The sequence below is a fragment of the Mobula birostris genome, chromosome 3 (assembly GCF_030028105.1).
Source record: "Mobula birostris isolate sMobBir1 chromosome 3, sMobBir1.hap1, whole genome shotgun sequence".
NCBI classification, from domain to species: domain Eukaryota; kingdom Metazoa; phylum Chordata; class Chondrichthyes; order Myliobatiformes; family Myliobatidae; genus Mobula; species Mobula birostris.
The window spans coordinates 119,534,918-119,562,762 of record NC_092372.1 but is presented as its reverse complement, the minus strand read 5'-3'; the positions used below and the strand labels follow the sequence as shown (position 1 = coordinate 119,562,762).

Sequence of the window (27,845 nt, the reverse complement as noted above, 5' to 3'; positions counted from 1 at the left end):
ATTTGCCCCCACAGTTCAAAGATGTACCAGTCAGTAGGTCAATTGTCCATTGTAACTTGTCCCTTCTGATTAAATCGGGGGTGGCTGGGTGACAAGACTCGACAGGCCAGAAGGGCCTACTCCACACCCTATCTCAATAAGTGTCTTATGTTAAATGAAATGTGCCTGCAAAATCTATCTTCCTGCATTACATTTAATTCACTCACAATAGATGGCAAAAATCAGGAGAATATTTGTGCAAATCATATGAAAGTTCTGAGAGGGTCTCCAGGGAGACAGACATGTGCCCGCATGTGCGACTCTACCCCAGGACAAATGGGCACAAATAAAGACTAGGCGAGGTACAGGTACACACACACACATAGCCCTGCAGGGAGGAGGTGAGATTTATCCCTCTGTTTACTGGAGTGCTGCCGACAGTTCGAAACCTTCCTCCAGGCAGTGCAGTGCCAGAGTTTGGTTAAACCTGACATCACTCGCCTCTACTTCCAGCAGACTTCAGCCGACACCACCTGTTGCGCTGGGTTCCTTCCCAGGTGAGCATACTCTGTGCAGATGTCCCCTGCTCTCTCTGACAGGGGCTTTACGCCTGAACACCAACGCCGTTTAAACGTAAATCAAACCCAAGCCGCCAGAAGCTTTGGTGGGTGAAGTGTGGCAGGTGGCGTCATGTTCGGCGAACAGCGCGCTGCTCAAGTTTAGTTCTCAGGGACCGAGGTCTCGGTGGGGAAACCGAACTGAACTCTCATTCCAACCGGCAGCCTCTGAAAGCGGAGAGAGGGGACGTCGGTGCATTTTGACATGCTCCTCAGTCAGCCCCTGACTGTCGGATTCAGAGGGTACACACTCAGCAGGGCTGAAGCTGGGCGGAGAGTTAGCCAGCAAGGGGCTCAGGTTCAGAGGGCGGCTTTCAGCATTTCTACTTGATGGAGTCGGAAGTTGAAAGGAGTCGCCTCGTCCAAGACTTCAGTTAAACGGTGTGAAACTCTGACAGGACAAGGCGTCGAGGGGCACATGTTTTCCCCAACAGTTTCTTCTCTCGGGCTACATTTAGAGTTAGGTGCATCTCGCCTGTAGTACTCACACAGTGGACAGGAAGACAGCGAGCCATGGCCGTGGAAGGTGGGGTCGGCGGACGGATGGGAGCGCGGTGGGGCCCGGGTTAGCCAAGATTCTGAAATACTTCAAAACGGCTCAAGTAGTTTCTTACTCACCTGGCGCTCTGCAAACGCTGACAAAGTGGGGAGACCCGAAGGCAACACAAAAAGCAAGAGGCTGCCAGGCAGTTCCTCACTCCAGGGAGACAGCCCGCTCCCATCACTCACAGTCCTGCGCTTCCTTGGAAGCGTGTAGCCGTACCCTCCGCTGCTGGGACTCTGTCCTCTCCCTACACGTCTTCATCCGGAGAATCCCTCAGTCGGGGAGCACTGGCGAAGTTTCGCCGCTGCTCTCTGCCGGCGGGGTGTGCATGGAGCCATTGTCTGCGTGAGAGAGCGCACGTAGTGCGGTTCCAGCTGGCTCGGAGCTGGGGAAGGGCAGCGATACACTCACAGGAGCGACATCTGCAGGAGCCGAGCAGAGACCTCGGCGTGCAGTCTGAGACTGGGAGGCCGCGGTCAGTTCATGAATGTTTTCACCACCCAACCCAGGGACATCTTCACCAACCAACACAGGGACAACTTCACCAACCAACACAGGGACAACTTCACCAACCAACACAGGGATATCTTCAACAACCAGCATAGGGTCAACTTCACCAACCAACACAGGGACATCTTCACCAACCAACACAGGGGCATTTTCACCAACAAAGGGACAACTTCACCAACGGACACAGGGACAACTTCACCAACCAACACAGGGACATCTTCACCAACCAACACAGGGGCATTTTCACCAACAAAGGGACAACTTCACCAACGAACACAGGGACAACTTCACCAACCCACACAGGGACAACTTCACCAACCAACACAGGGACAACTTCACCAACCAACACGGACATCTTCAACAACCAACAAAGGGACATCTTCACCAACCAACACAGGGACATCTCCACCAACCAACACAGGGACATCTCCACCAACCAAAACAGGGACATCTCCACCAACCAACACAAGGACATCTCCAACAACCAAAACAGGGACATCTCCAACAACCAAAACAGGGACATCTTCACCAATCAACACGAGGACATTTTCACCAACCAACACTGGGACATTATCACCAACCAATGCAGGGACAACTTCACCAACCAAAACAGGGACATCTTCAACAATCAACACAAGGACATCTTCAACAATCAACATAAGGACATCTTCAACAACCAACACAGTGACATCTTCACCAACCAACACAGGGACAACTTCACCAACCAACACAGGGGCATCTTCAACCAACACAGGGACATTTTCACCAACACATGGACATCTGCACCAAACAACACAGGGACGACTTCAACCAGCCAACATAAAAACATCTTTGCCAAGCAACATCTATACTGGGATATCCTTACCAACCAACACAGGGTCATCTTCTCCAACCAACACAGGGACAACTTCACCAACCAACACAGGGAAATCTTCACCAACCAACACAGGGACATCTTCACCAACCAACACAAGGTCAACTACACCAACACAGGGACATCTTCAACAAGCAACACAATGACATCTTCAACAACCAACACAGGGACATCTTCTCCAACCAACACAGGGACAACTTCACCAACCAACACTGGGACATCTTCAACAACCAAAACAGGGACATCTTCACCAACCAACACGGACAACTTCACCCATACAGGGACATCTTCATTCAACCAACACAGGAACATCTTCACCAACCAACACACAACAACTTCACCAACCAACACAGGGACATCTTCACAAACACAGGGACATCTTCACCAACCAACACAGGGGCATTTTCACCAACACAGGGACATCTTCACCAACCAACACAGGGACAACTTCAACCAGCCAACATAAAAACATCTTTGCCAAGCAACATCAATACTGGGATATCCTTACCAACCAACACAGGGACAACTTCACCAACCAACACAGGGACAACTTCACCAACCAACACAGGGACATCTTCACCAACCAACACAGGGACATCTCTCCAACCAACACAGGGACAACTTTACCAACCAACACGGACATCTTCAACAACCAACACAGGGTCAAATTAGGGTAAATTCGGCGGCTGCAGGGTGGTGTGGCTTAAAGGGCGCTGTATTTCAATGATAAAAAATAAAACTTCAGAGGTCAAATGAAAGAATGTGTGCAGTTAATGGTTAGACTCCTTAATAATACTTAAGTACAAAGGGAACTTCAGGTCCAAGTCCATAGTTCACTGATGGTGGCTGCACAAGTTCATCAGGTGGGGACAAGTGTGTACGGCATGCTTGCATTGCTTGAGTCTCAGAGTAAAGAAGTCACGCTGCAGGTTTATTAAGCTTTAATCAGATTGAACTTGGAGTATTGTGTGCACTTCTGGTTATCTCATTACAGGAAGGAAATGGAGATTGTGGAAAGAGTGCAAAAAATAATTACCAGGATGCTGCCTGGATTAGAGGGCATGAGTTCTAAGGAAAGGTTGTACAAACTTGGATTATTCTTCCTAGAACACTGGAAGCTGACGGGATACCTAAAAGAGGTTTTTAAAACTGGGAAACAGATTCTGTCAGAATCTTTTCCTTTGAGTAGAAATGTCAAATACTCCAGGAAATACTTTTTAGGTTAGATCGCGAAGTTAAAGACAATGTTAGGGACGAGTTTTATTTTAAACACAGTGAATGGTAGATGCTTGGAATGGGTTGCCTGGGGTAGTAGTGAAAGACCAAGTGAGCTAATGGGCCACATGTCAGCAGCAGTCTATGTACATTCCTATGAAGGGGAAGGAAATTAAAGCCATGACCCCTGGGATGACCCAAGAGATGGACACTAAGAGACAGTAGAAAAGAGCATATGCCAGGTGATTAGAGAAAGCTCAGAGGAAGAGTGTGAAAGGAAACAAAGACGAAGCATCAGAAGAGGCTGTAAACAAACATACAAGGGAATCCAAAGTTTCTCCTTGGACTCCCTTGTATGGAAAGGGTTGCAGGAGGAGAGGTGGACAGTCAAAGGGCAGGAAGGAAATTTGCTCATGTTGGCAGGAAGCTGAGGTCCTTTACAACAGTCTTCCCGGGGGAATTGTCAGCACAGTAAGCAGTAATTAAAGTTCTGAATGGGCTGAAAGCTGGAAGAGAATATACCATATACCTACGTTTAAGATGGATGAGTCACCCGAGCCAGCTCAGATGCATCCTTGATTGTTAAGGGAGGGAAGAAATAGCAGATACTTTGGTTATCATCTTCAAACATTTGTGGATGCATCCATTAATTGCAAATATTGTACCTCTGTTCAAAAAGAGATGCAGGAATAAATCCAGTAATTACAAACCAGTTCAGCCTCAGTAGCGGGAACAGTGTTTAGACAATAATCACACGCAGAATAAGCAGGTATTTGAACAAAACTGGGCCGTGTTTGAGGACTCATCTGTGCATTCGAATGAAAACACCATGCGCGTCACAGACTTTATAGACAAGTGTGTCCCCACAAGATCACTCAATCTTCCCCAACCAGAAGCACTGGATGAACCATGAAAGTCACAACCTGCTGAGGGCCAGATCAGAAGCATTCTTGTCTGACCATGAAAATTACAAGCAATCCAGTCACGATCTCTGGAAAGCAATCTCATGGGCAAAGTGGTAATTCTGGACAAAACTTGAATCAAAAGAGGATGCTCAACAGTTGCAGCAAGGCTTGAATACTATCATCTCTTATTAGTATAAATCAAATGACAACAGGGCTTCGCTTGCAGAAGCCTTCAATGCTTGCTTTGACCATCAAAACCTGGAGGAACCATCACGAACTCCCACATCCCCTGATGTGATTTCAGTCGCTGAGGCTGACGTGTAAGCAGCCTTCAGGAGGGTGAACCCATGAAAAGCATCCAGCCCAGACAGGGTACCTGGCCAAGTACTAAAAAATCTATGCTGATTAACTGGCTGGAGTTTTCACTGAGACCTTTAACCTCGTGCTTCAGCAATCTGAGACACCCACCTGCTTCAAAGAGGCTTCAATTATACCAGTGCCCAAGAAGGTGGTAACCTGTCTCAATGACTATCATCCAGTAGCACTTACATCCACAGTGATGAAGTATTATGAGAGGTTGATGACGAAACACATCAACTCCTGCCTGATAAGTGACTTGGATCTGCTCCCATTTGCTTACTGAAGCAGTAGGTGCAGAGCAGATGCCATCCCATTGGCTTGTCACACAACCCTGGAACATCTGGACAGTAAAGATGCCCTTTGACTACAGCTCAGCTTTCAAAACCATCTCCTGAAAACTAATCAATAAGCTTCAAGACCTTAGCCTCAATACCTTCTTACGCAATTGGATCCTCAATTGCCTCATTTGCAGCCCATCAATTCAGATTGGCAGCAACACCTCCTCCACTCATGACTGTGTGGACAGCTCCAATGCCATATTCAAGTTTGCTGATGACATCACTGTCGTAGGCCAAATCAAAGATGGTGACAAATCAGCATATTGGAAGGAGACTGAAAACCTGGCTGAGTGGTGCCATAACAACCTCTTATTCAATGTCAGTAACACCAAGGAGCTGATTATTGACTTGAGGAAGAGGAAACCAGAGATCCACGATCCAGCTATCACTGGAGGATTAGAAGTGGAAAGGATCAGCAACTTCAACTTCCTCAGTGTTCTGGGCCCAGCGCACAAGTACAATTACAAAGCAAGCTTGGCAGTGCTTCTACTTCCTTATGAGTTTGCAAAGATTTGGCATGAGATCTAACACTTTGACAAACTTCTACAGATGTGCAGTGGAGAGTATATTAACTGGTTACATCACAGCCTGGTATGGAAGCACTGCTGCCCTTGAACGGAAAATCCTACACAAAGTAGTGAATACAGCCCAGTCCATTACAAGTATAGCCCTCCCCATCACTGAGCATATCTTTACAAAGCATTGTTGCAAGAAAGCAGTATCCATCATCAGGCAGCCCCACCACCCAGACTATGCTATCTTCTTTCTGCTGCCATCAGAAATAAGGTACAGGAGCCTCATGACTCACACAACCAGGTTCAGATATTACCCCTCAACCATCAGGCTCTTGAACCAATATGGTTATTATCTATTATGGATTTATTGAGTATGCCGTAAGAAAATGAATCTCAGAGTTGTATATGGTGACAATATATGTAGTTTGATATTAAATTTGATCTTTGATACATGGCAAAAAGGAATAGTCCACATTCTGTGCCAAATCATTAACCCATACAAGATGCTGCCTGACTAGCACACTCCTCCAGTAGCTTGCTTTTTGGCTTCAGGTTTCAGCATCTGCAGTCTCTTGTGACTCCAGGTAATTATATATGGTTTATATAAATTCTGTTTGAAATTTTCTTACCTGCATGAAACTTTGAAATTAGATACAAGTAGCAAGTTGTGAAAGAAGACCAAAAATGTACCATATTTTATATTTTTACTGTAAAACAGAACTTAGATCATACAGTGCACAAAAAACAGTACTGCACATACATCTTAAAATACATTCTTTAAAAAAACGTTTTTTTTTGCATTGCAGTTTGGTGAATGTTCTGTTGAATGTACTAGGAGATACTAAATTATTTTTATATACTTCTTGCAATTACACAAAGAATACTGGAATCTGGGACATTTTACAACATGGCAATCTAATCAATGGCTTCAGATGTTGCTCATAAACTGAATGAGTAAATCTCAAGCAATTTGTGAAAGTCAACCAAACCTCAGGACTGTCTGTGCCTTCCAATAACTCCAAAGCTTTAAAGCAAGGATGGATTTATTCAGAATATTTTGGTTTCTGCAGTGTGTGCTGCACAGTGATGCTCATTCTGGGAAATTAGTAATTGCGAGATTGCCTTGTACTGGAGAAATGCTCTCTCCCTTTTCTTCATCCTTTCCTCTATCACTCCACATTCTAAATGGCATTCAAGTCATTGTCAGGATTTAGTTCTGTAAAGTTTCTTTCTGAAGCCTAGGCTAGACAGAACTTTTGCAAGCTCGTACTCAGGAAGGTAGCTGAGCATGATGTGGTCCTCAACATCTTTCATGTACACTTTGCCAAGATGCTACTAATAGTATCAGAGTGGGAGCATAACTAACAGTCCTTTCACTTGCTCAGGCCACCAAAGCTATTTGCAGAACCCTGATTCACTAAATGGATGAGATCAGAGAATTTTGATTAACATTGTCAAACTCAACTGCAGGTCTGCAAAAGTGTGATCCTCACAGATTTAATCTGTTGAGCAAAACGAAATTCTAGGAGTAGTGTGTAGTTACATTTAATTCTGTATTTAATTATCCTTCTTCACCCAAACATTTCAGGGTCATCAGTGGTGAGGCACACAAAGAAACCAAGGGAACACAAACCGGCCATAGGCAGGATAATCACATTGTACCAAAAGCAGAGGCACTATACTGTACACTAAAAAACACTTTAATATGTCACGGGTAAAAAACAGAACAAAGGAATAACAAGGGAACTATCACACCTACACAAATTACAAATATAACAGGTGAAAATAAAGCTGTATAAAACATCATGTATTTAAATACATTTACAAATTAAAAAAAAATCCTATACAAGTTTTGAAGGTTGTGCTGCGACTAAAGATTTTCTAAAATGGGCCCTATCTCAGGAAAAATGCTATAACAGATAGTTTTTAAAATTCTTTTGGAATTTTTACCTTTTATAGAAAAATGATGTGATATATTATTTCATAACAAGCAAAAGCTTTACATGGTGTATAATACAAAAACCACAGCTGCACAAAACTGTGCCAATCTTATTATACAGCATCAGTACCTTTGTGAAGTTATGTACAAAGTTCCACACTGTTTGCAGTGTCTTATGTATATGCTTTTACATACATATGGCAGGTAACATACAAAAATTTAGATCCTTTGATTCTAGGTAGGCGCTTGCTCTTCATAGTAGCCAGAGGTGTAATGAATACGAACTGACCAAATAAAAAGGTGCCATCAAAACAAAATCAAATTCATGCCATTAATAGAGGACAAGGGTTGGGGAGCAAATTTTCTTTAGGAATATTTTCCTCAAGCACATTCTGTGCAGTTCGATCTGTACTGATTGTCCCTTTAGAAACAAAATTTTTTTGATAAAGAGGAAGATTAAATATCACCCTGGTGTCCCAAATAACTAGCATCGACTGCAGTGGGAAATTTGTTGCACTCGTGCTTTACTTCCATAAGGTAAGCTTTGTTACTGTTTCAGTTGCATTTTGGTTTAAAAAAGAATGCTGGTGACATCTAGTGGCACAAAATTCACACTGCAACTGATAAAATGCCACTTGGTATAGATGAATGACACCTCACATCTTTGACCTGTGGCTGTACCACGTTCAATTCTAGCGCTCACCCAGATTTCACTCCTTGCAAAGTTGCACTCCTCCACCCTTCGTTCTCCTGCAACGGTATGTAGGCATTCTTTGATATTCACAAATATTTACAAGATTGAAATGGAAACATCAAATCTGTGGTAGTTATAGACAATAAATAATTGGAAATGCTCCACTTCAAATAGGGAACAAAGTGGGAAAACCTCAAGTGTTGTGCAGTTTTTAAAACCGTAAACATTAAATGCAAAGCTGTATCCAGACATCTCAATGTATGAAATTCTATTATTCTATTCCGGCAAGAATCTAAGGGGCCATAGCTCTTGGCACAACTTGTGCCCATCAGCCAATAGCTGTCTTGCAGGATTTCAGGGCAAGTGAAACCTACTAAGTAGGAACACTAGAGAGTGATGCTCTTAAGAGCAACAAATCTGTAACATTTTGAAAAAAGTACAAAGAAATGAAATATAACTCATTTTTTATATAAATATATGGACAAACATTCTTGGGTATTTTGTTTTCAAATCTCGAATCTCTCAGATGAAGAATATTTGTAGGTTCCTAGGGGCAGGTTGCAGGTACCTAGACTGACTGCACAGTTTTACAAGTGCCTGGAAACAGTACCTAGCAGTTTTTCTGTCCTGATTTTTTTTTATGTGCGTGCATACATGTAATCAGGTTATTGTTCCTATTTTAGATTGATCACATCTTCAGGTGTCATAAAACCTTCTGTTCTGACAGAAATGCCTGCAGCGAGATGACAGTTTAAGGTGATACAGGAAATTCTGTTTTCTGGCAAAACAGGAACTTTCCCGCAAAACTAATAATTTATAAAGATCAGTCCTTTTAGCTTCACGTTATAGTAACCGGGTACAAAGTGTAGACAGCAAGGTTCCAGTTCTTCATCTGCACAATAATTACATTTCCTCCTTTGGCCCTTGTTTACTGTTGCTAGATTTTTACGATGTCCATTTCTTGTCAGCGTTTGCTTTCTGCTGGTTCTGATTGTTCTTGCGAGTTTAGTTCATAAAGGCATTTAGCAAGTGCAGTGGAAGCCTCCATACCACTGATGGCCAGTACAGAGAGGTGGTTCTCATGACGCTTCAGCAACCTGAGGTGGGAAGCAAATAAGTTTTACATCTATTGCTCATCAGCAGAACATAAAACTGATATCTCTACTTACTGCACATAAATGTTATTCCCGTAAATCTTGAAATGTGCTTTACTTAAAAAAATAAACATGAAATGGCTGACTTAGTGAAAAGTCAGAACAAATGGATTACGTATTTGAATGCTCAAAAGAGCTACTGTTCTTACTTCAGTGCTAGCTGGAAGGAATTGAATTTCACAATTTTATGTAAACAGTCATTCTTACAGAAAGATTACTGTTCTTTTATAAAGAGGAAAACTGTATCTTACATTCGCCCAAGCTCAGAGTATCTTGCAATATTCTTCAAGATTAAGGCAGAGGTCAAACGAATATGCTTCACAATCGGTCCTTCCTTCTCATCCTGCCAATGAACAGAACAATCATGAAAACTCAGGAAGCTAATCACCTAATGGAATAACTTAATATGGAGGGAAATAGACCTTTCCCTAGCAGGATTAGATATCAGGTTCACACTCATATTCTTGCCTAAATTCCAAAAACACACATGAAAATTAGCAGTCACTGAAAAGGCAAAACTCTAGATCCGCTCTCCAATACAAGAACAGGTTATGATACAAAGAGTGTGGTTATTTGTCCATCCGTGTTTCACTGTTATTTCCTTAGTTTTCTCCTCCTCTCATGAATTATTAATGACTTTACAAGGAATGGGTCTAGGGCAGGCATTGACCTCTATTCAGTCAGTTGAATTCAAACCTTGTCCTCACCAACTTCCATATTCAATTACCAATTACTAAGTAAAAATAACAAGATACATGACTGCAGCACACACAAAATGCTGGAGGAACTCAGCAGGCCAGGTAGCTTCTATGGAAAAGAGTATAGTCGACGTTTTGGGCCGAAACCCTTCAGCAGGACTGGAGAAAAAAAATGAGTAGATTTAAAAGCTGGGGGAGCGAAGGAAGAAACACAAAGTGATAAGTGAAACCAGGAGGGAGAGGGGTGAAATAAAGAGCTGGGAAGTTGATAGGCAAAAAAGATACAGGGCTGGAGAAGGGGCAATATTATAGAAGAGGACAGAAGGCCATGGAAGAATGAAAAACAGAGAGGAAAAGAGGTAAAAAAAGGGGGTCAGAATGGGGAATGGGAAAAAAAAGAGAAGGGGAGGGGAGAAATTATTGGGTTAAAGAAATTGATGTTCACGGTGTCCAGTTGGAGGCTACCCAGATGGAATACGAGATATTGGTCCTTTATCTTAAGAGTGGTCCCAACCTGGCAGTAAAGGAGCCCATGTCAGAATGGGAATGTGATGTAGAATTAAAATGGGTGGCCAATGAGAAATCTCCCCTTGTGTGTATGGAGCAAAGGTACCACTGGAAAATCCCACATGTTAAAAAGTCCACCATAACCAGAATCAGGACATCTGAGACAGGGTTTCTTCTCCTCTACGATCAATGCTGCCTTCACCCACATTTCCGCCATTTCCATGACATTCATCCTCACCACATCTTTCCACCATCATATCAGGGATAGAGGTTCTCCTTTTTCTAACTTACATCTCACGAGCTTCCACATCCAGCACATCATTCTCCATAACTTCTGCCATCTGCAACAGGATCCTATCACTAAAAACATCTTTCCCTCCCCCTCAGTTTCTGGTTTCCATAGGGATTGCTCGTTACGTGATTCCCTTATCCACTCCTCCCTCCCCACTGGTACCCCTCCTGGCACATCCATGCAAGCGGGACAAGTACTGCACCTGCCCCTTCGCTTCCTCCCTCACCACCATTCAGGGTGCCATACAGTTCCTCTAGGTGAGGCAACACTTCACCTGCAAGTCTGTTGGGGTTATCAACTGTATATGGTGCTCACAGTGTGGTTTCCTCTACTTCGGTGAAACCCAGCATCGATAGGACAGCCACTTCATCGAGCACCACAGTCCACTGTCCTCTGCTGTGAGATTCCTTCTTCTTTTAACCCTTTACCTTTTCCATCTATCATCTCCCAGCTTCTGACTTCATTCCTCCTTATCCACCTACCAATCTTCTCCTTCACCTGGTTTCACCTATCACCTGGCAGTTTGTGCTCCTTCCCCTCTGTGTTAGTTCAGAAAGGAATGTTAATTCAGACATTAGCACAACTTGCTGATTTCCTTGGTGGAATCTTTCATATTTTCTTTCTGACATCCTTTTAGTATCTCACTTGAAAGGCGGTAAACAGCAGGACACTGAAGTATTAGCCAGTATTTTACGGGCTCAAACCCTTGAGGAAAATCTGAATGCATTACTGTCTGCCTTTGATTATTCAAATTATGTTAATCAGATATTTAGAAGTACTTAATTTAAGATAAAATGTTTTCCCTTCCAGAAAATGTTTGAGCAGATCTACTACTACTTTGACTCAGGCCAAGGGGGCCGGCGTCGGGCACGATGACAGACTCTCCACTTCTCCCTCTCCCTCATCAGTGTATTCAGTTCATCTACATTAGCCGCGCCGCTGTCTTCTAGGAGCGTGTTGACCATAGTCTTGGGAGGGTGCCCAGGGTACATCCTCCCGTGCTTGGGCTCCCATATGATGACTAGCCTGGCAGGTTGCTCGGGGTGGCGTAGACAGTGCCCCGCTAGTTACAGCCTTCTCGCCTCAATTTTAGTGGTGAGCATCGGTACGTCGTCATAGAGCTCGACATTCATCATGTGCTTTTGCCAACCCACGTCAAGAGCCATCCGGAGCATTCGTGTATAGCAACCACCTAGAGACTTTAGCATAGTGTCGGTGAGTGTCCACGTCTCGCATCCATACGTGAGAATGGACTCTATGACTGCTATGAAGATCCTCTTTTTAAGCCCTCTGGTCAGGTTTGACTTCCAGATTTCCTTCATGTCATTCATAGCCCTCCACGCCAGCGCCTTCCACATCTTTATGTCCTTCTCCGAACTCATTGTTCTTGATCCGAGGTACTTGAAGTCAAATACTTTCTTAATGGTATCATTCTCTACGGTCTTGAGAGTACCTTCGTCGCAGTTAAACGCCATGTACTCTGTCTTTTTAGCGTTTAGGTGAAGTCCAACTTTATTGCACTCAATTTCCACTTTTGTCAGTAGCTGCTGCGCTTCCTCCATCTGGTCAGAGAGCAGGACTATGTCATCTGCAAAATTGAGAACCGTGAGCGTAACTGGTCTGACTCTTTTGGTTCATCCTGGTTTTATGGTAAAGTCAAGCTTGTCATGATCTTTGGTAGCTTGACCCAGAGCATAATCAAGGACAATTATAAAGATGTAGGGTGCCAGAGTGTCTCCTTGCAGCACACCGGCTCGGAGCTCGAACACTGCTGTTTCTCCGTCTGGTGATACAATTTTCGCCATGGTTTTGGTATAGCTGAGCAGATTATTATTGAGCAGATCACTTACCAAGTAATTTCTAAAAATAAGGTTGCGGGAGCCTTTCCTTAGAGCCATTAGGGCAGCACTGGGATGGTTAGCCAAGGCTTTGTGAGTCTTGGGTGTTGAAGATGTAATCTCCGATGGAGATTGCCTGAATAACAAAATAATGAGATAGATTAATGTATGGAACTTAAATATATTTTGAATTGCATTATTAATTCAAAGACAACTATGAGTTATATATATTAATAGCAATCAGCATTTCGTCCAAAGAATTGTAACTGGTTCATACGGACTCAGACATTTAACAACCCAATAAAGAAGTAAGCTAAGAAATGAGGTGCCACCAAAGACTAATAACTTTATTCTAAGCAATAAACAGGTCCTGAAAATAAACTCGTGTTACACAATTCAACATGGGATCTTTGTTGCACTTATGATCCATTACAAGGGCCACAAGCACCAAATCTAGTCTGCATAAATGACATTACTTATAAGTTGTCCAAAATTTTGATCTCTAGTATGAAATTACAAATGTTCAAAAATGTATAAATTTGCTTGCAGGCTTAACAAGGTTCGTGGATATATGAATTAGTTCCCCAGGACCTCAAGCACACTCTGCCATTCAATATGGTCATGGTTGATCTGATAAGAACTTCAACTCTACATTCTCATTTAGTAAGTATAACCTGTAATGATGTGATTTCAGGCTGATCGGGCAATCTGGCATGTGGTTATCTCCGAGAGCGTTCCCAAGTCTGCAACCAAACCGTGCGGCACAGAGGCCAGGAAGCCAGAAGGGGTGTGGGCCATGATTGACTCCATCTCTCACCGACCTCACTGATTAAAGCACCGAGGTAGATTGACATCACCAAGGTGGGTGAAAAGGGCAAGCGCTGCTTACCAGTCTCTTGCTCGCTGCTGTCAGAAAAGGTTTCTGCATGTGGCGGTCTCTTGCTCGCTGCTCCCGAGGGAAGGTTTAATTGATGCAGATTATAGATTTGGACCCTAATTCAGGTTTATGATATATTCTAATTCTGGTCGCTCTTTTTTTGTTACTACTTTTTGAATCGGGGCAGCCAACAGATAACGAATACAGAACTGAACTTAACTGAAATATGCCTTTTGATTTTGTGTTTTATAATGTGTTTCGCTAATTTTTTTTGCTGTTTGCATGATTTTTTGTACATGGGGGAAGGGGAGTTTGATGATTTTCTTTGAACGGGTTGGTTCCATGGTTGTTCTTCATTTTGTGATTATTTGTGGGGAAGACAAACTTCAGGGCTGTATACTTCGGTAATAATATTACTTTGAACTTGAAACCCCTTGCTCACTTATTAAGTATTGATCCAACTTTACCTTTAAGTATTCACAGACTGTTTTAACTGCCTTTTGAACAGAGCTGCAAAGTCTCATAACCAGTGGAAAAAAAAGGATCTCTTTCTTTAATGGGCAACTCATTTTAAAATGTGACCTCACAAGTAAACATCCTCTCTACACTCACATTGTTAAAACACATTAGACTCTATATTTTTCAACCACTCTTTAAACTCCTGTGAATACAATACAAGCCTAGCCTGTCCATCTCCTCAGAAGACAACATAACTATTCCTTATATTAGTCTATTAAATGAATCTAGAAGCTTCTCAGACCTAAAAGAGCAACTGCTTCTCTCTCCACAGATGCTACCTGACCTGTTGTCCATTTCCAGCATTTTTTGTTTTATTTCAGGTTCCCAGCATCTACTGGTAGATTTTTTTTTAAATTTTGATTTTCACTAGTGTAGTGAACATTCTCCAAATTTCTTCCTATACATTAACATCCTTCCCGAAATAAGGAGGTCAACACAGTATACGTTATTCAGAATGTGGTATTACTCAGGTGAATGAGTAGTTTTTGGGGTACTGTACGTCTGTATCTTTATTCATGCTTTGCTGCATGTTTGAGTGCTCGGTGGAGGGTGCTGATGCTTTTTTGCTGGTGGGGGGGTCATTGCTTTGCTGCTGCTTGTGTGTGGGAGGGGGAGCTGGGGGGGCTTTGGGGTTCAAACATTTTAACTGTCATTCGTTCTTTGGGGCACTTCTCTGTTTTTGTGGAAGAAGAAGAATTTTAGGATGTATATTGTATACATTTCTCTGACATTAAATGCACCCACTGAACCTATTACCAATGTCCTACATAATGGAAGCATAACCATCCCAACCTTTTATTCCATTGCTCTTGGAGTTTAGGACAATGTCATTGACATTCCAAATTACTTGCTTACTAGCCTTTTGCAAATCATGTACAAGACTCCCAAATCTCTTTGCAATCTCTCACCATTCAGGTAATGAGCTTTTTTTCTTAATTTTTCCTATTAAAGTACACAATTTCAGAGCTGCCCATACTACATCTATCAAATTTTTGCCCACCTACCCAACATCTGTATCCTTTTTATAGCCTCTATGTACATCCCACACCTTACATTGATATACGTACATTATTGCGTCATCAGCAAATTCAATAATCATTTCTTATGTCTTTTTATCCAAATCATTTATGTAAACTAAAAAGCCAAGATTTCAGCACCGATTCTGGCGCACCACTCATTACATCTTGCCAATCAGTAAAAGACCTATTTACGCCTAGTCTGAATAAACCAATCTCCTATCCGTGCCAAAATTTCATTAGTAATACCAGGAGAGCTTATTGCCCACAATAAGCTATAGGGCAGTACAGTAGCATAGTGGTTAGCACAACGCTTTACAATACACGCAATTCCTTCCACTGCCTGTAATAAGTTTGTATGTTCTCTCCATGACTGCGTGGGTTTCCTCCAGGTGTTCTGGTTTCCTCCCATAGACCAAAAACCTACCGGTTGTTAGATTAATTGGTCATTGTAAATTCTCCTATGATTAGGCTGAAATTAAATCAGGGGATTGCTGGACAACATGGCTCATGTGGTGGTATTAATAGTGTTGTTACTATGTCATTCCATTAGCCACTCCCACATGGGAGGAGTTCACATACTGTTCAAGCAGAATGATCAATAAAGGGCAGTTGAATATCCTACATGCTGGCATCCTGGTGTGTGCTCTTCACTATTCCAACGCTGTGTCTCAATAAATGAATAAATAAACATTTGATGATGTAATTTGTATAACTTTAATATGTGTATGAAAAATTGCATCAAAACACTCCATATCCCTCTCATCTATGCACTTATCCAAATTTCTCTTAGATGCTGTGATCGACCCACATCCACCACTTCCGCTGGCAGCTCATTCTACACTCGCACCACCCTCTGAATGAAGAAGTTTCCCCCTCAGGTACTCCTTAAATATTTCACCTTCCACCATTATCTTATGAATTCTAGTTTTAGTCACATTCATTTTCAGTAGAAAAGCCTGTTTGCATTTACCCTATTCTATATCCCTCATAGTTTTGAATACCTCTATCAAACCTTCCCTCATTCTCCTACGCTCTGGGGAATAAAGTCCGAACCTACTCAACCTTGTTCTATAACTCACGCCCTCAAGCCCTGCCAACATCCTCATAAATTTTCTCTGTACTTTCTCAATTTTATTGGTAACTTTCCTGTAGGCAGGTGAGATATAAGTGCATATTGGAAATAAAAACTCATGGCTAAAATTTAAAATACGTAACAGCAAATGGTATAAAATCTATTAACAAAACAAATTCAAGAATAATACAAGACAATCTGAACATAACACAGCTCAGAAAGTGGCCTAGTAAATGTGCTATCTGATCCTGAGTGATCTCTCGTCAGTCCAAAACACTTCTCGTCAAATATTTATCCAGTTACCTCAAAAAGTCATTATTTAACCTGTTCCTATACTCTTAGGTAAACTACTACAATCATGCCATATTTCTTTCTCTTGTACAACCTCTGCTGCTTTTGCTAATTCCCTTAGATCTGTGACATCTAATTTTTAATTATTTCTTTGTTTACTCTATCAAAATCCTTTTGAGATTTTAAATTCTCCCATTACACCCAGCTTTATCTTTCTCTGGTCAAAGGAACCTTTTAGTCTCAGTTCTCTACATGATGTTGCAACTCCTACTCTGTATATCGACTCCAGTTCAACCATCAAAACTACCCATACTTCTTGCACATAAGCACACATGTATGGTGCATCAAAGTTACATGAATTTGCAGCAGAGAAAACAATTATCTAATGCAATGTTTTTGTGCTAGCATTTTTTCTTGCTGATTTTAGTCTTGCTGTGAAAATGTTAGTTCTCCAGCCAGAATTCACTAATAGAAGGTCTAATAAAGGATCGATGACATAAGGATCTGCAAATATAAATCTATCTTTTAACAGTTCCTTCATACATTGAATAAATCAATACTAGCTCAATAGGAGGTGGGCATTTACCTTATTGAACCTTGTGCGTTACTCATTTGTGCTTTCTGCTCCAACCTCTTCAGTCCATTCAGCAAAGCCTCTCTTGAACAGTGTTTGTCCTAATGAAATGACACATCATTTGCAAAACAATTAAAGATATTCCGAACTTAAAAGAAAAATATTCCATTTCTACATAGTGTAGTTTCAGTTGAATCATCTTATAAGCAATGCAACATTCTTAAGTATTTCATTTTAAAAATTTTCCTTCATCCCATCTCTTTAAAAAACTCACTTTTCTTATTTGCAATCTGCCAGGTAGGTATGAAAGGTATTCAACTCTTCACCTCCTGATCTTGATCTTAAATTATATTTGTCTTGTCTTTTCCAATGTGAGAGTGACCAGTAGGTTACATTAAGTGAAACTTCCCCTAAAGTTACTCAGAGAAGCACAAGTTGTCCTTTCTAAAAATACTTGATTATGATGAAAGAACTGGCATCCTGTCCGAGTATCTAAACCTGCATCAGAAGCTTTCTAATAGAACCATAGAACATTACAGCACAGAAACAGGCCTTTAGGCCCTTCTTGGCTGTTCCGAACCATTTTTCTGCCTAGTCCCACTAACCTGCACCTGGACCATATCCCTCCATACACCTCTCATCCATGTACCTGTCCCAAGTTTTTCTTAAATGTTAAAAGTGAGCCTGTATTTACCACTTCATCTGGCAGCTCATTCCACACTCCCACCACTCTCTGTGTGAAGAAGCCCCCACTAATGTTCCCTTTAAAGTTTTCCCCCCTCACCCTTAACCCATGTCCTCTGGTTTTTTACTCCCTTAGCCTCAGTGGAAAAAGCCTGCTTGCATTCACTCTATCTATACCTATCATAATTTTATATACCTCCATCAAATCTCCCCTCATTCTTCTACGCTCCAGGGAACAAAGTCCTAACCTATCCAACCTTTCTCTGTAACTCAGTTTCTCAAGTCCCAGCAACATCCTTCTCTGCACTCTTTCAACCCTCAACTTTATTAATATCCTTCCTGTAATTTGGTGACCAAAATTGTACACAATACTTCAAATTCGGCCTCACCAATACCTTATACAACCTCACTATAACATTCCAACTCTTATACTCAATACTTTGATTAATAAAGACCAATGTACCAAAAGCTCTCTTTATGACCCTATCTACCTGTGACGCCACTTTTAGGGAATTTTGTATCTGTATTCCCAGATCCCTCTGTTCTATTGCACTCCTCAGTGCCTTACCATTAACCCTGTATGTTCTACCTTGGTTTGTCCTTCCAAAGTGCAATACATCACACTTGTCTGTATTAAACTCCATATGCCATTTTTCAGCCCATTTTTCCAGCTGGTCCAAGTCCCTCTGCAGGCTCTGAAAACCTTCCTCACTGTCCGCTACACCCCACATGATCATCCAGATCACTGACATAGATGACAAATAACAATGGACCCTGCACTGATCCCTGTGGCACACCACTAGTCACTGGCCTCCACTCAGAGAAGCAATCCTCCACTACCACTCTCTGGCTTCTTCTATTGAGCCAATGTCTAATCCAATTTACTACCTCTCCATGTATACCTAGCGACTGAATCTTCCTAACTACCTCCCACGTGGGACCTTGTCAAAGGCCTTACTGAAGTCCATGTAGACGATATCCACCGCCTTTCCTTCATCCACTTTCCTGGTAACCTCCTCGAAAAACTCTAATGGTCAAACATGACCTGCCACGCACAAAGCCATGCTGACTCTCCCTAGTAAGTCCCTGTCTATCCAAATACTTGTAGATTCTATCCCTCAGTACTCCTTCCAATAACTTACCTACTACTGACGTCAAACTTACTGGCCTATAATTTCCTGGATTATTTTTAGAACCTTTTTTAAATAACGGAACAACATGAGCTATCCTCCAATCCTCCGGTACCTCACCCGTAGATACCGACATTTTAAATATATCTGCCAAGGCCCTTGAAATTTCAACACTCGTCTCCTTCAAGGTCCAAGGGAATACCCTATCATGTCCTGGGGATTTATCTACTCTGATTTGCCTCAAGATAGCAAGCACCTACTCCTCTTCAATCTGTATAGGTTCCATGACCTCACTACTTGTCTGCCTTATTTCCATTGACTCCATGCCAGTTTCCTTAGTAAATACAGACGCAAAAAACCTATTTAAGATCTTTTACTTTATACTTTATCGTCGCCAAACAATTGATACTAGAGTGTACAATCATCACAGCGATAATTGATTCTGCTCTTCGTGCTCCCTGGAGTACAAATCGATAGTAAATACTAAAAATTTAAATTATAAATCATAAATAGAAAATAGAAAAGGGAAAGTAAGGTAGTGCAAAAAAACTGAGAGGCAGGTCCGGATATTTGGAGGGTACGGCCCAGATCTGGGTTAGGATCCGTTCAGCAGTCTTATCACAGTTGGAAAGAAGCTGTTCCCAAATCTGGCCATACGAGTCTTCAAGCTCCTGAGCCTTCTCCCGGCCGGAAGTGGGACGAAAAGTGTGTTGGCTGGGTGGGTCGTGTCCTTGATTACCCTGGCAGCACTGCTCCAACAGTGTGCGGTGTAAAGCGAGTCCAAGGATGGAGGTTTGGTTTGTGTGATGTGCTGCGCCATGTTCACGATCTTCTGCAGCTTCTTCCGGTCTTGGACAGGACAACCTCCATACCAGGTTGTGATGCACCCCACAAGAATGCTTTCCACGGTGCATCAATAAAAATTAGTGAGGGTTTTAGGGGACAAGCCAAATTTCCTTAGCTTCCTCAGGAAGTAAAGGCGCTTGTGGGCCTTCTTGACAGTGGACTCCGCTTGGTTGGACCAAGTCAGGTCATTTGTGATATTGACCCCAAGGAATTTAAAGCTTTTGACCTGTTCCACTTGCACACCACCGGTGTAAATGGGGTTGTGCGGTCCGCTACTCCTTCTGAAGTCAACAACCAATTCCTTCGTCTTGCTGACATTGTCTTCACACCATGCCACCAGGTTCTTAATTTCCTCTCTGTACTCAAACTCATCATTACCCGAGATGCGGCCTACAATTCTGGTGTCATCAGCAAACTTATATATTGAGTTCGATGGAAACTTGGCTACACAATCATGGGTGTACAGTGAGTACAGCAGGGGGCTGAGTACACATCTCCCCCATTTCTTTTGGTTCCATACATAGCCGACGACTCTGATCTTCAAGAGGACCAATTTTATCCTTTACAATCCTTTTGCTCTTAATATACCTGTAGAAGCTCTTTGGATTATCCTTCACCTTGACTGCCAAAGCAACCTCATGTTTTCTTTTAGCCCTCCTGATTTCTTTCTTAAGTTTTTTTTTTGCACTTTTTATACTCAGCAAGCACCTTATTTGCTCCCTGTTTCCTATACATGTCATACATCTCTCTCTTCTTCTTTATCAGAGTTCTAATATCCCTTGAGAACCAAGGTTCCTTATTCTTAAAAGTTGCTGGTGAACGCAGCAGGCCAGGCAGCACCTATAGAAAGAGGTACAGTCTTATAGGTGCTGCCTGGTCTGCTGGACTGTACCTCTTCCTATAGGTGCTGCCTGGCCTGCTGCGTTCACCAGCAACTTTTATGTATGTTGCTTGAAATTCCAGCATCTGCAGATTTCCTCGTGTTTTCCTTATTCTTATCACTTTGCCTTTAATCCTGACAGGAACATACAAACTCTGCACTCTCAAAATTTCTCCTTTGAAGGCCTCCCACTTACCAGTCACATTCTTGCCAGAGAACAACCTGTCCCAATCCACGCTTTTTAGATCTCTTTTCTCATTTCTTCAAATTTGGCCTTTTTCCAGTTTAGAACCTCAACCCGAGGGCCAAATCTATCTTTATCCATGATCAAGTTGAAACTAATGGTGTTATGATCACTGGAACCAAAGTGTTCCACTACACACACTTCCGTCAACTGTCCTAACTTGTTTCCTAATAGGAGATCTAATATTGCATCCTGTCTAGTTGGTTTAGAAAACTTTCCTGAACACATTGTACAAACTCTAACTCATCTAGACCTTTAACAGTATGGGACTCCCAATCAATATGTGGAAAATTAAAACCCCTACTATCACAGCTTTATGTTTCCTGCAGTTGTCTGCTGTCTCTCTGCAGATTTGCTCCTCCAATTCTCGCTGACTATTGGGTGGTCTGTAATACAATCCCATTAATGTGGTCATACCTTTCCTGTTTCTCAGCTCCACCCATATGGCCTCGGTAGACAAGCCCTCTAATCTGTCCTGCTTGAGCACTGCTGTAACATTTTCCCTGACTAGCAATGCCAGCCCCCACCCTTCATTCCTCTGCCTCTATCACGTCTGAAATATCGGAACCCTGGAACATTAAGCTGCCAGTCCTGCCCCTCCTGCAGCCAAGTTTCACTAATGGTTATAATGTCCTAATTCCATGTGTCAATCCACGCCCTCAGCTCATCAGCCTTCCCCACAATACTCCTTGCATTGAAATAGACACACCTCAGAAGATTATTACCACCACACACAACTCTTCTATTTGTGACTTTGCATGAACTTTTAACATCATTTATTTTCACCCACGCTCCACTATTTGCTCTGGCACTCTGGTTCCCATCCCCCTGCAAATCTAGTTTAAACCCTCCCCAAAAGCACTAACAAACCTCCCTGCAAAGATATTGGTCCCCTTGTAGTTCAGATGTAACCTGTCTCTCTTGTACAGGTCCCACCTGCCCCAGAAGAGGTTCCAATGATCCTGAAATCCGAAACCCTGCCCCCTTACACCAGTTCCCCAGCCATGTGTTCATCTGCCACAGCATCCTATCCTTACCCTCACTGGCACGTGGCACAGGTAGCAATCCTGAGATTACCACCCTCAAGGTCCTGCTTTTTAACTTCATACCAAACTCTCTATACTCACTCTTCAGGACCTCCTCACTCTTTCTTTGGTACCGATGTGTACCATGACATCCGGCTGATCACCCTCCCACTTCAGAATGCTGTGCACGCAATCAGAGACATCCCTGACCCTCGCACCCGGGAGGCAACAAACCATCCGGGAGTCTCTGTCACGGCCACAGAACCTCCTTTCTGTACCTCTAACTATGGAGTCCCCTACCACTACCGATCTCCTCTCCTTCCACCCTCCCTTCTGCACTGCAGAACCAGACTCAGTGCCAGAGATCCGGCTGCCGCAGCTTGTCCCAGATAAGTCACCCTCCCCAACAGTATCCAAATCGGTATTCTTGTTGAGGGGAATGGCCACAGGGGAACCCTGTTCTGCCTGCCCTTTCCCCTTCCCTTGCCTGACTGTAACCCAATAGTCAGAAGAAACTTTGCTATGGTCCCATGGTGGCTTCTGCACAATCTTCCTTTAGCTAAACTTTTCATATCTGCAATACAAGTATTGGAGAGCAAATAAATAATTTATTTTCAATATACGTCTACACTCCACAAGTGCACCACTGAATGGAAAAAATTAATTTTCATGGCATTTACGCCTTGTGCATGTGTCTTGATGCCAATTATAAACTTGAACATCCATTGATTGGCAGGTATATTGAACAAAGCACATCTCCTTTGTTCAACATGCTTGTATTAGTTATTCAGTTACGACTAACTGAAAAAAAAGAGAATTAATTCTGACCAATATTATCCTGAGTTCCTGGACTAACAATAACAGGCAATCCTTTCTAGAAAAAAAAACTTAAGATTAGAATTTGAAACTGACCTGAAGTAATATTTTGGCTGTCAGAAATCATATTTCCCTGGCCACTGTGAAAATACAACATGCGTTTGAACAACCTAATTGCTTCTAAAATCTCTGATTCTCTGCTTGTAGAGTCAAAATTTTGGCAAGCCTGAGAGAATGGAATAATGAAGAGAATGACAGTACTATCTCTCAGCCACTTCTGTTCTTTCCTATGTGTTTCATGTTCCTCATGGAAACACAGTGAAAAATTATTGGAAAGATTAAACTGATTGCTTTAAACTGGGTAGGTAGTAAACTGTTAACTGTAAATCATATTACCTGCAAATGTGTAATAAATGACAGTCTTTGCCGAGGAAGTGGCTCACAGCCTGCCCACTGACATTGACCTTGGTACACATCCTTTCCTCCGTGCTCAGTGGCTGCATGGTAAAACACCTGCGAGGGTGCCTCAAACCACCTGCAAAAAACCAAAGCAAAAATAAACCTCATTACCACTTATACTTGAAATGAACATCTCGACAGGGAACACTTCAAGATATTTTAAAATTCCCACCAAACTCAATTTAATTCCCTCTTTTTCCATACACAGGTCATCCTCTTTAGGCACAAGGAGGATGTGCAAACTCCACACAAACAATATTAGAGGTCAGGATTGAAATAGGATTCTGGAGCAACTCAATAGTTAATTAACAAGTTTACCCTCATGGTTGAAAGAAAAAGAACAAGAATTAGAAATATTCTCACCAGATACAGCAAAGGCCCTTCTAATCAAAAATGCCTACCCATAGCATCATGTAAAATTTTAGATTCTCCATGTGCAGCTTTGGACAATGACAACTTGAGTTTGAACATATTCGCAATTATAGCCCGCCCCACTGTGAGCTAACTAATGCAAAATATGGCAATAAAACTCCAGATAACCATCTAATTATATTTTTAATCAGTCAAGAATAGTAGTGTTTCACAGGAGTAGGGTAAGGGCAAGAAGCTAGAAGTGACAGGGTGGTTCAGCAAGACAAGGGGAGAATTCTGTGCATTCAATGGTTGTGATGGGGAAGCAAACAAGCCAGTAAAGGGGAAACAGCACGGCAAGACGAGCTCACAATTGAGATGGGATAGTCAGGAATATGAAGAAGAAACAATTCAGCTCCCTGTTAATATAAGTTTACAAATCATAGCTAGAGCTTTGAGTCATGATTCTCATAAGGCACTTTTCTCCTTGTAAGAGATGCCTGATAAAATTTCTACAATGTTCCACCAAAAGACAACTTGAATCAGGAACTGTCTGCATTTACAGCATTGTATTTAGGTAAACTGTATCAGTAGCTTAATATCTTAATTCAACTTATTTCTGTAGCATATTCTTATCAGTAAACTACTCTCATTGTATCCTCTTCACTATTTCTTTCATGGTAAGGTGATGTTTTTCAGAAATTGGCTCAGTACAGCAAGTATGGCTGCAAAATTCCAATCTGTACAAATAAATTCAAGAGGCCCATCTCAGATTGTGGTGATCTAAACAACACATTTATCAAAATTGCCGCTACTGTTTCTAAACAGGTACAAAGTCATTGTTCAGAAATTCATGTTGTGTCCCTTTCTTGCAGGTTGAATAAGTGACTGACCTCTTGCAGCCTTTCCACAGACACATAAAGTGCTGGCTAGTTTTCTTGACAGACTCCGTTTCTGCAGAGGAGACCGAACCCTCAGGAGACTGGGATCCTGTAAACTGATCCATTGCAGGAGAAATCTGTGACTGTGGATGTTGGGTCATTGTCTGCTGGATGGACACCGGAGCAGGAGAACCCACTTTAGGAACTCCCTGTAAACAAGACAAAGTGTTTAACCAAATTGCTGAACATCAAGATTTCTGAGAAGATCGTATCAAATTCAATCAAACTTGTATGTCAAAAACATTTAATAAGTCTCAACAGAAAACACGATGCTTGGCCAATCAGTCAATGCTCAATTGTCTCAACATATCAGGTCATCACAAACTGCAGATATAGATAGAAACCTACTAAATTACTTAAAAGCATTTCTGACTACATCAAGATATTGAATTATCCTCGTGAAATACAAGCAGTCAGGTTAATCTGAAACCTGAACACAGAGTTATACTTCTCCATTTCCCTGGTCCTTTCAGGTCTCTGCTCCAGATCAAATATTAGAACTAAGCAAATCATATGATATTGCAAACAGGAGAAAGGGTGGCTTATTGTACATGTTATATCAAAATCTGGCCACTTGTTTATTAGCTTATTAATTGCTGAGTATAGTAACAAATTTAGTTTTTGCCTAACTAGTGCAAAAGGCAAGAAAAAATTCCCTTCTCCAAACTAGCAATGCAACAAAGGTAGATAATTAATGCATTACTTAACTGTTTATCTGAACAAGTTTCATTCTATCCATCCCAGTGCCTGGTCACACTCCGACTCTCAATTTAATTGTACCCCATTTACAGTTTAAAGTCATACTTCAGAAAAATTACAGAGAAAACTGAACTTAATATTTTCAAATACTAAATTAATCTATTCCTTGACTTTCTGTTACAGCATACTTTTTAAAAGTGATCAACTAAACTTCCTCATACTATTTATTCAACATCTATATTTGAAAAAATTTGTTTAGTCTAAGTGAATGATCAATGGATTGGGAAAATCCAATTAACTGAGTAACAACCATCAAACCTGGAGTGATATAATACCCTTGAAACTATATATTTAAGGGCTCTTAAAGGTTGTTATAGCTGGGGTGGTAATGGGGACAAGCTCCCACTACCTATTAAATGCTCCCAATGACATGCACCTCAAGTAGCTTCTGACAACCAAGTCCAGCTCCTGGCCTTCAAGTGTGACTTAACCACTAAGCCTGGTGGAACCATTTCTACTGAAGGGGCAAAGGTAGGTTACTGGTACCTTAAAACCAGTCACTTTGGGCAGATGGGACTTGTCAGCCGTGGTTGGCAGTTCATCTAGGAAAAGGAAAAGTCTGATCTCAAACCTCCACATAAACACGAGGAACTCTGCAGATGCTGGAAATTCAAGCAATACACATCAAAGTTGCTGGTGAATGCAGCAGGGCAGGCAGCAGCTCTAGGAAGAGGTACGGTCGACGTTTCGGGCCGAGACCCTTCGTCAGGACTAGACGAAGGGTCTCGGCTCTCAAACCTCCGCTGCCTAGCGGCTATACCCACTCATGGGAAAGCCTTCAGGAGTAAACCGCGAAGGAAAAGTCTGGAGCTGGAGTCCCTAAGGCTGTCCTATATTGAGTTCAATGCTGACTGGCAATTCAACTCCTGCGACCCTGCTGGTACCAAACTGTATTGGTCTCTATTATTCCTTTGGGTTCATCAGATGCGTGGAGAGGGGGAGCTTGCTACATGGGCAACAGCTTGCTCTCCCTATCGTACTGCCCAGGCTTGCGTATCTTGACAGCTAGGATGCAATATCCATGATAAACTCTGACTGATGGAGGCCCTCGCTCGTGTATTTAAGACAGATCAGAAAAAGATTCATTTCTATATGACATTGAAAAAAAAAACAAAAGAACTGCATTTAGATAATTAGGACACCACACAGCAATACAAAATTGTCAATGACACTTGTTTCAAAGGTACTGATGAAGTTATTAAAACATGTTAAGTACACCAATTTACTGAATCATAAAGTCACTCAGTCACTGATTTCTCCTTCAAGCATTTATCATATATCGTACTGCATGTGTTGAGGACTGTGTACCAAAGAGGACAATTTGGGTGTTCACAAACTGGAAACCTTGGATGAACTGGGAGACCCACGTCCTGCCGAAGTCCAGAACTGCAGTATTCAAATCAGGTGACAGTGACTTTTACAAGAAATTGAGTTATGCTGTCTGTAAAGTTATCAGCGATACCAAGAGACGATACCAGAACAAAACTGTATTCCAGACAAGCCACTAGGTGTGTCAAGCCTTGCATGTTATAACAGCTATAAAACAAAGTCAGGCAGCACTGCCAACAGCAGCAAATCCTTTCCTGATGAGCTAATCACATTCAATGCACTTTTTGAACAAAAGGGGATTGGTATATTACCACCCACTAATGCACGTGAACCCAAAGAAACCAGTGACCTTAAGATCCATTTTCCCGAGAATGAACAGGTGAAAATATTAGCCCAAATGATGTCCCTGATCATGTGCTGAGAACCTTAGATCCTGTGCAGATTATCAGAGAGGGTTATCTACAGACATTGTTAACCTCTTAATGTTTCAATCTGAGGTTCCCATATACTATAAGACCACTATCATCCCAAGGTTATAAAGAAATAAGGTAATGTACCTAAATAACTTCTACCCAATGGCTCTGACATGCACGATCACAAAGTGTTTTGAGAGGCTGACCATGGTGCACATAAAACTCCAGCCTTCTGAACAACCTCAACACATTGCAACCCGCCTAACGTTGAAATTGGTCAGCAGCAACTTAAGAACATAAGAAATAGGAGCAGGAGTACGCCATCTGGCCTGTCAAGCCTGCTCTGCCATTCGATAAGATCATGGCTGACCTGGCCACGAACTCATCTCCACCTTCCTGCCTTTTCCCCATAACACTTAATTCCCCTATACAAAAATCTATCCAACCTTGTCTTAAATATATTTAGTGAGGTAGCCTCCACTGCTTCATTGAGCAGAGAATTCCACAGATTCACCACCCTCTGGGAAAAGCAGTTCCTCCTCATCTCCATCCTAAATCCACTCCCCCGAATCTTGAGGCTATGTCCCCTAGTTCTAGTCTCAGCTACCAGTGGAAACAACTTTCCTGCCTCTATCAT

At 42.1% G+C, this 27,845-nt stretch overlaps 2 protein-coding genes across 3 annotated transcripts in view; one reads left to right on the top strand and one right to left on the bottom strand.

The window, feature by feature from the left end:
* The first annotated feature begins 1,109 nt into the window (after positions 1 to 1,109).
* On the top strand, positions 1,110 to 25,857 carry LOC140195692 (uncharacterized). Its single transcript, XM_072254404.1, has 5 exons — positions 1,110 to 1,127; positions 1,746 to 6,441; positions 13,674 to 13,840; positions 16,185 to 16,272; positions 24,642 to 25,857. The coding sequence occupies exons 1-2, from the start codon at positions 1,110 to 1,112 to the stop codon at positions 2,988 to 2,990; spliced, it is 1,263 nt and encodes a 420-aa protein (XP_072110505.1). The 3' UTR covers positions 2,991 to 6,441; positions 13,674 to 13,840; positions 16,185 to 16,272; positions 24,642 to 25,857.
* Positions 6,545 to 27,845, bottom strand: part of LOC140195241 (AT-rich interactive domain-containing protein 2-like) — a 385,533-nt gene continuing 364,232 nt past the window's right edge. For both annotated transcript variants that reach the window (XM_072253261.1, XM_072253260.1), the window contains exons 16-21: positions 24,660 to 24,856; positions 23,353 to 23,491; positions 17,344 to 17,432; positions 12,992 to 13,115; positions 9,896 to 9,987; positions 6,545 to 9,587 (exon numbers count right to left, since the gene is read on the bottom strand). In XM_072253261.1, coding sequence (XP_072109362.1) covers positions 9,455 to 9,587; positions 9,896 to 9,987; positions 12,992 to 13,115; positions 17,344 to 17,432; positions 23,353 to 23,491; positions 24,660 to 24,856 — 774 coding nt within the window. In that variant the 3' untranslated portion in view covers positions 6,545 to 9,454. The remainder of the gene's footprint in view (positions 9,588 to 9,895; positions 9,988 to 12,991; positions 13,116 to 17,343; positions 17,433 to 23,352; positions 23,492 to 24,659; positions 24,857 to 27,845) is intronic.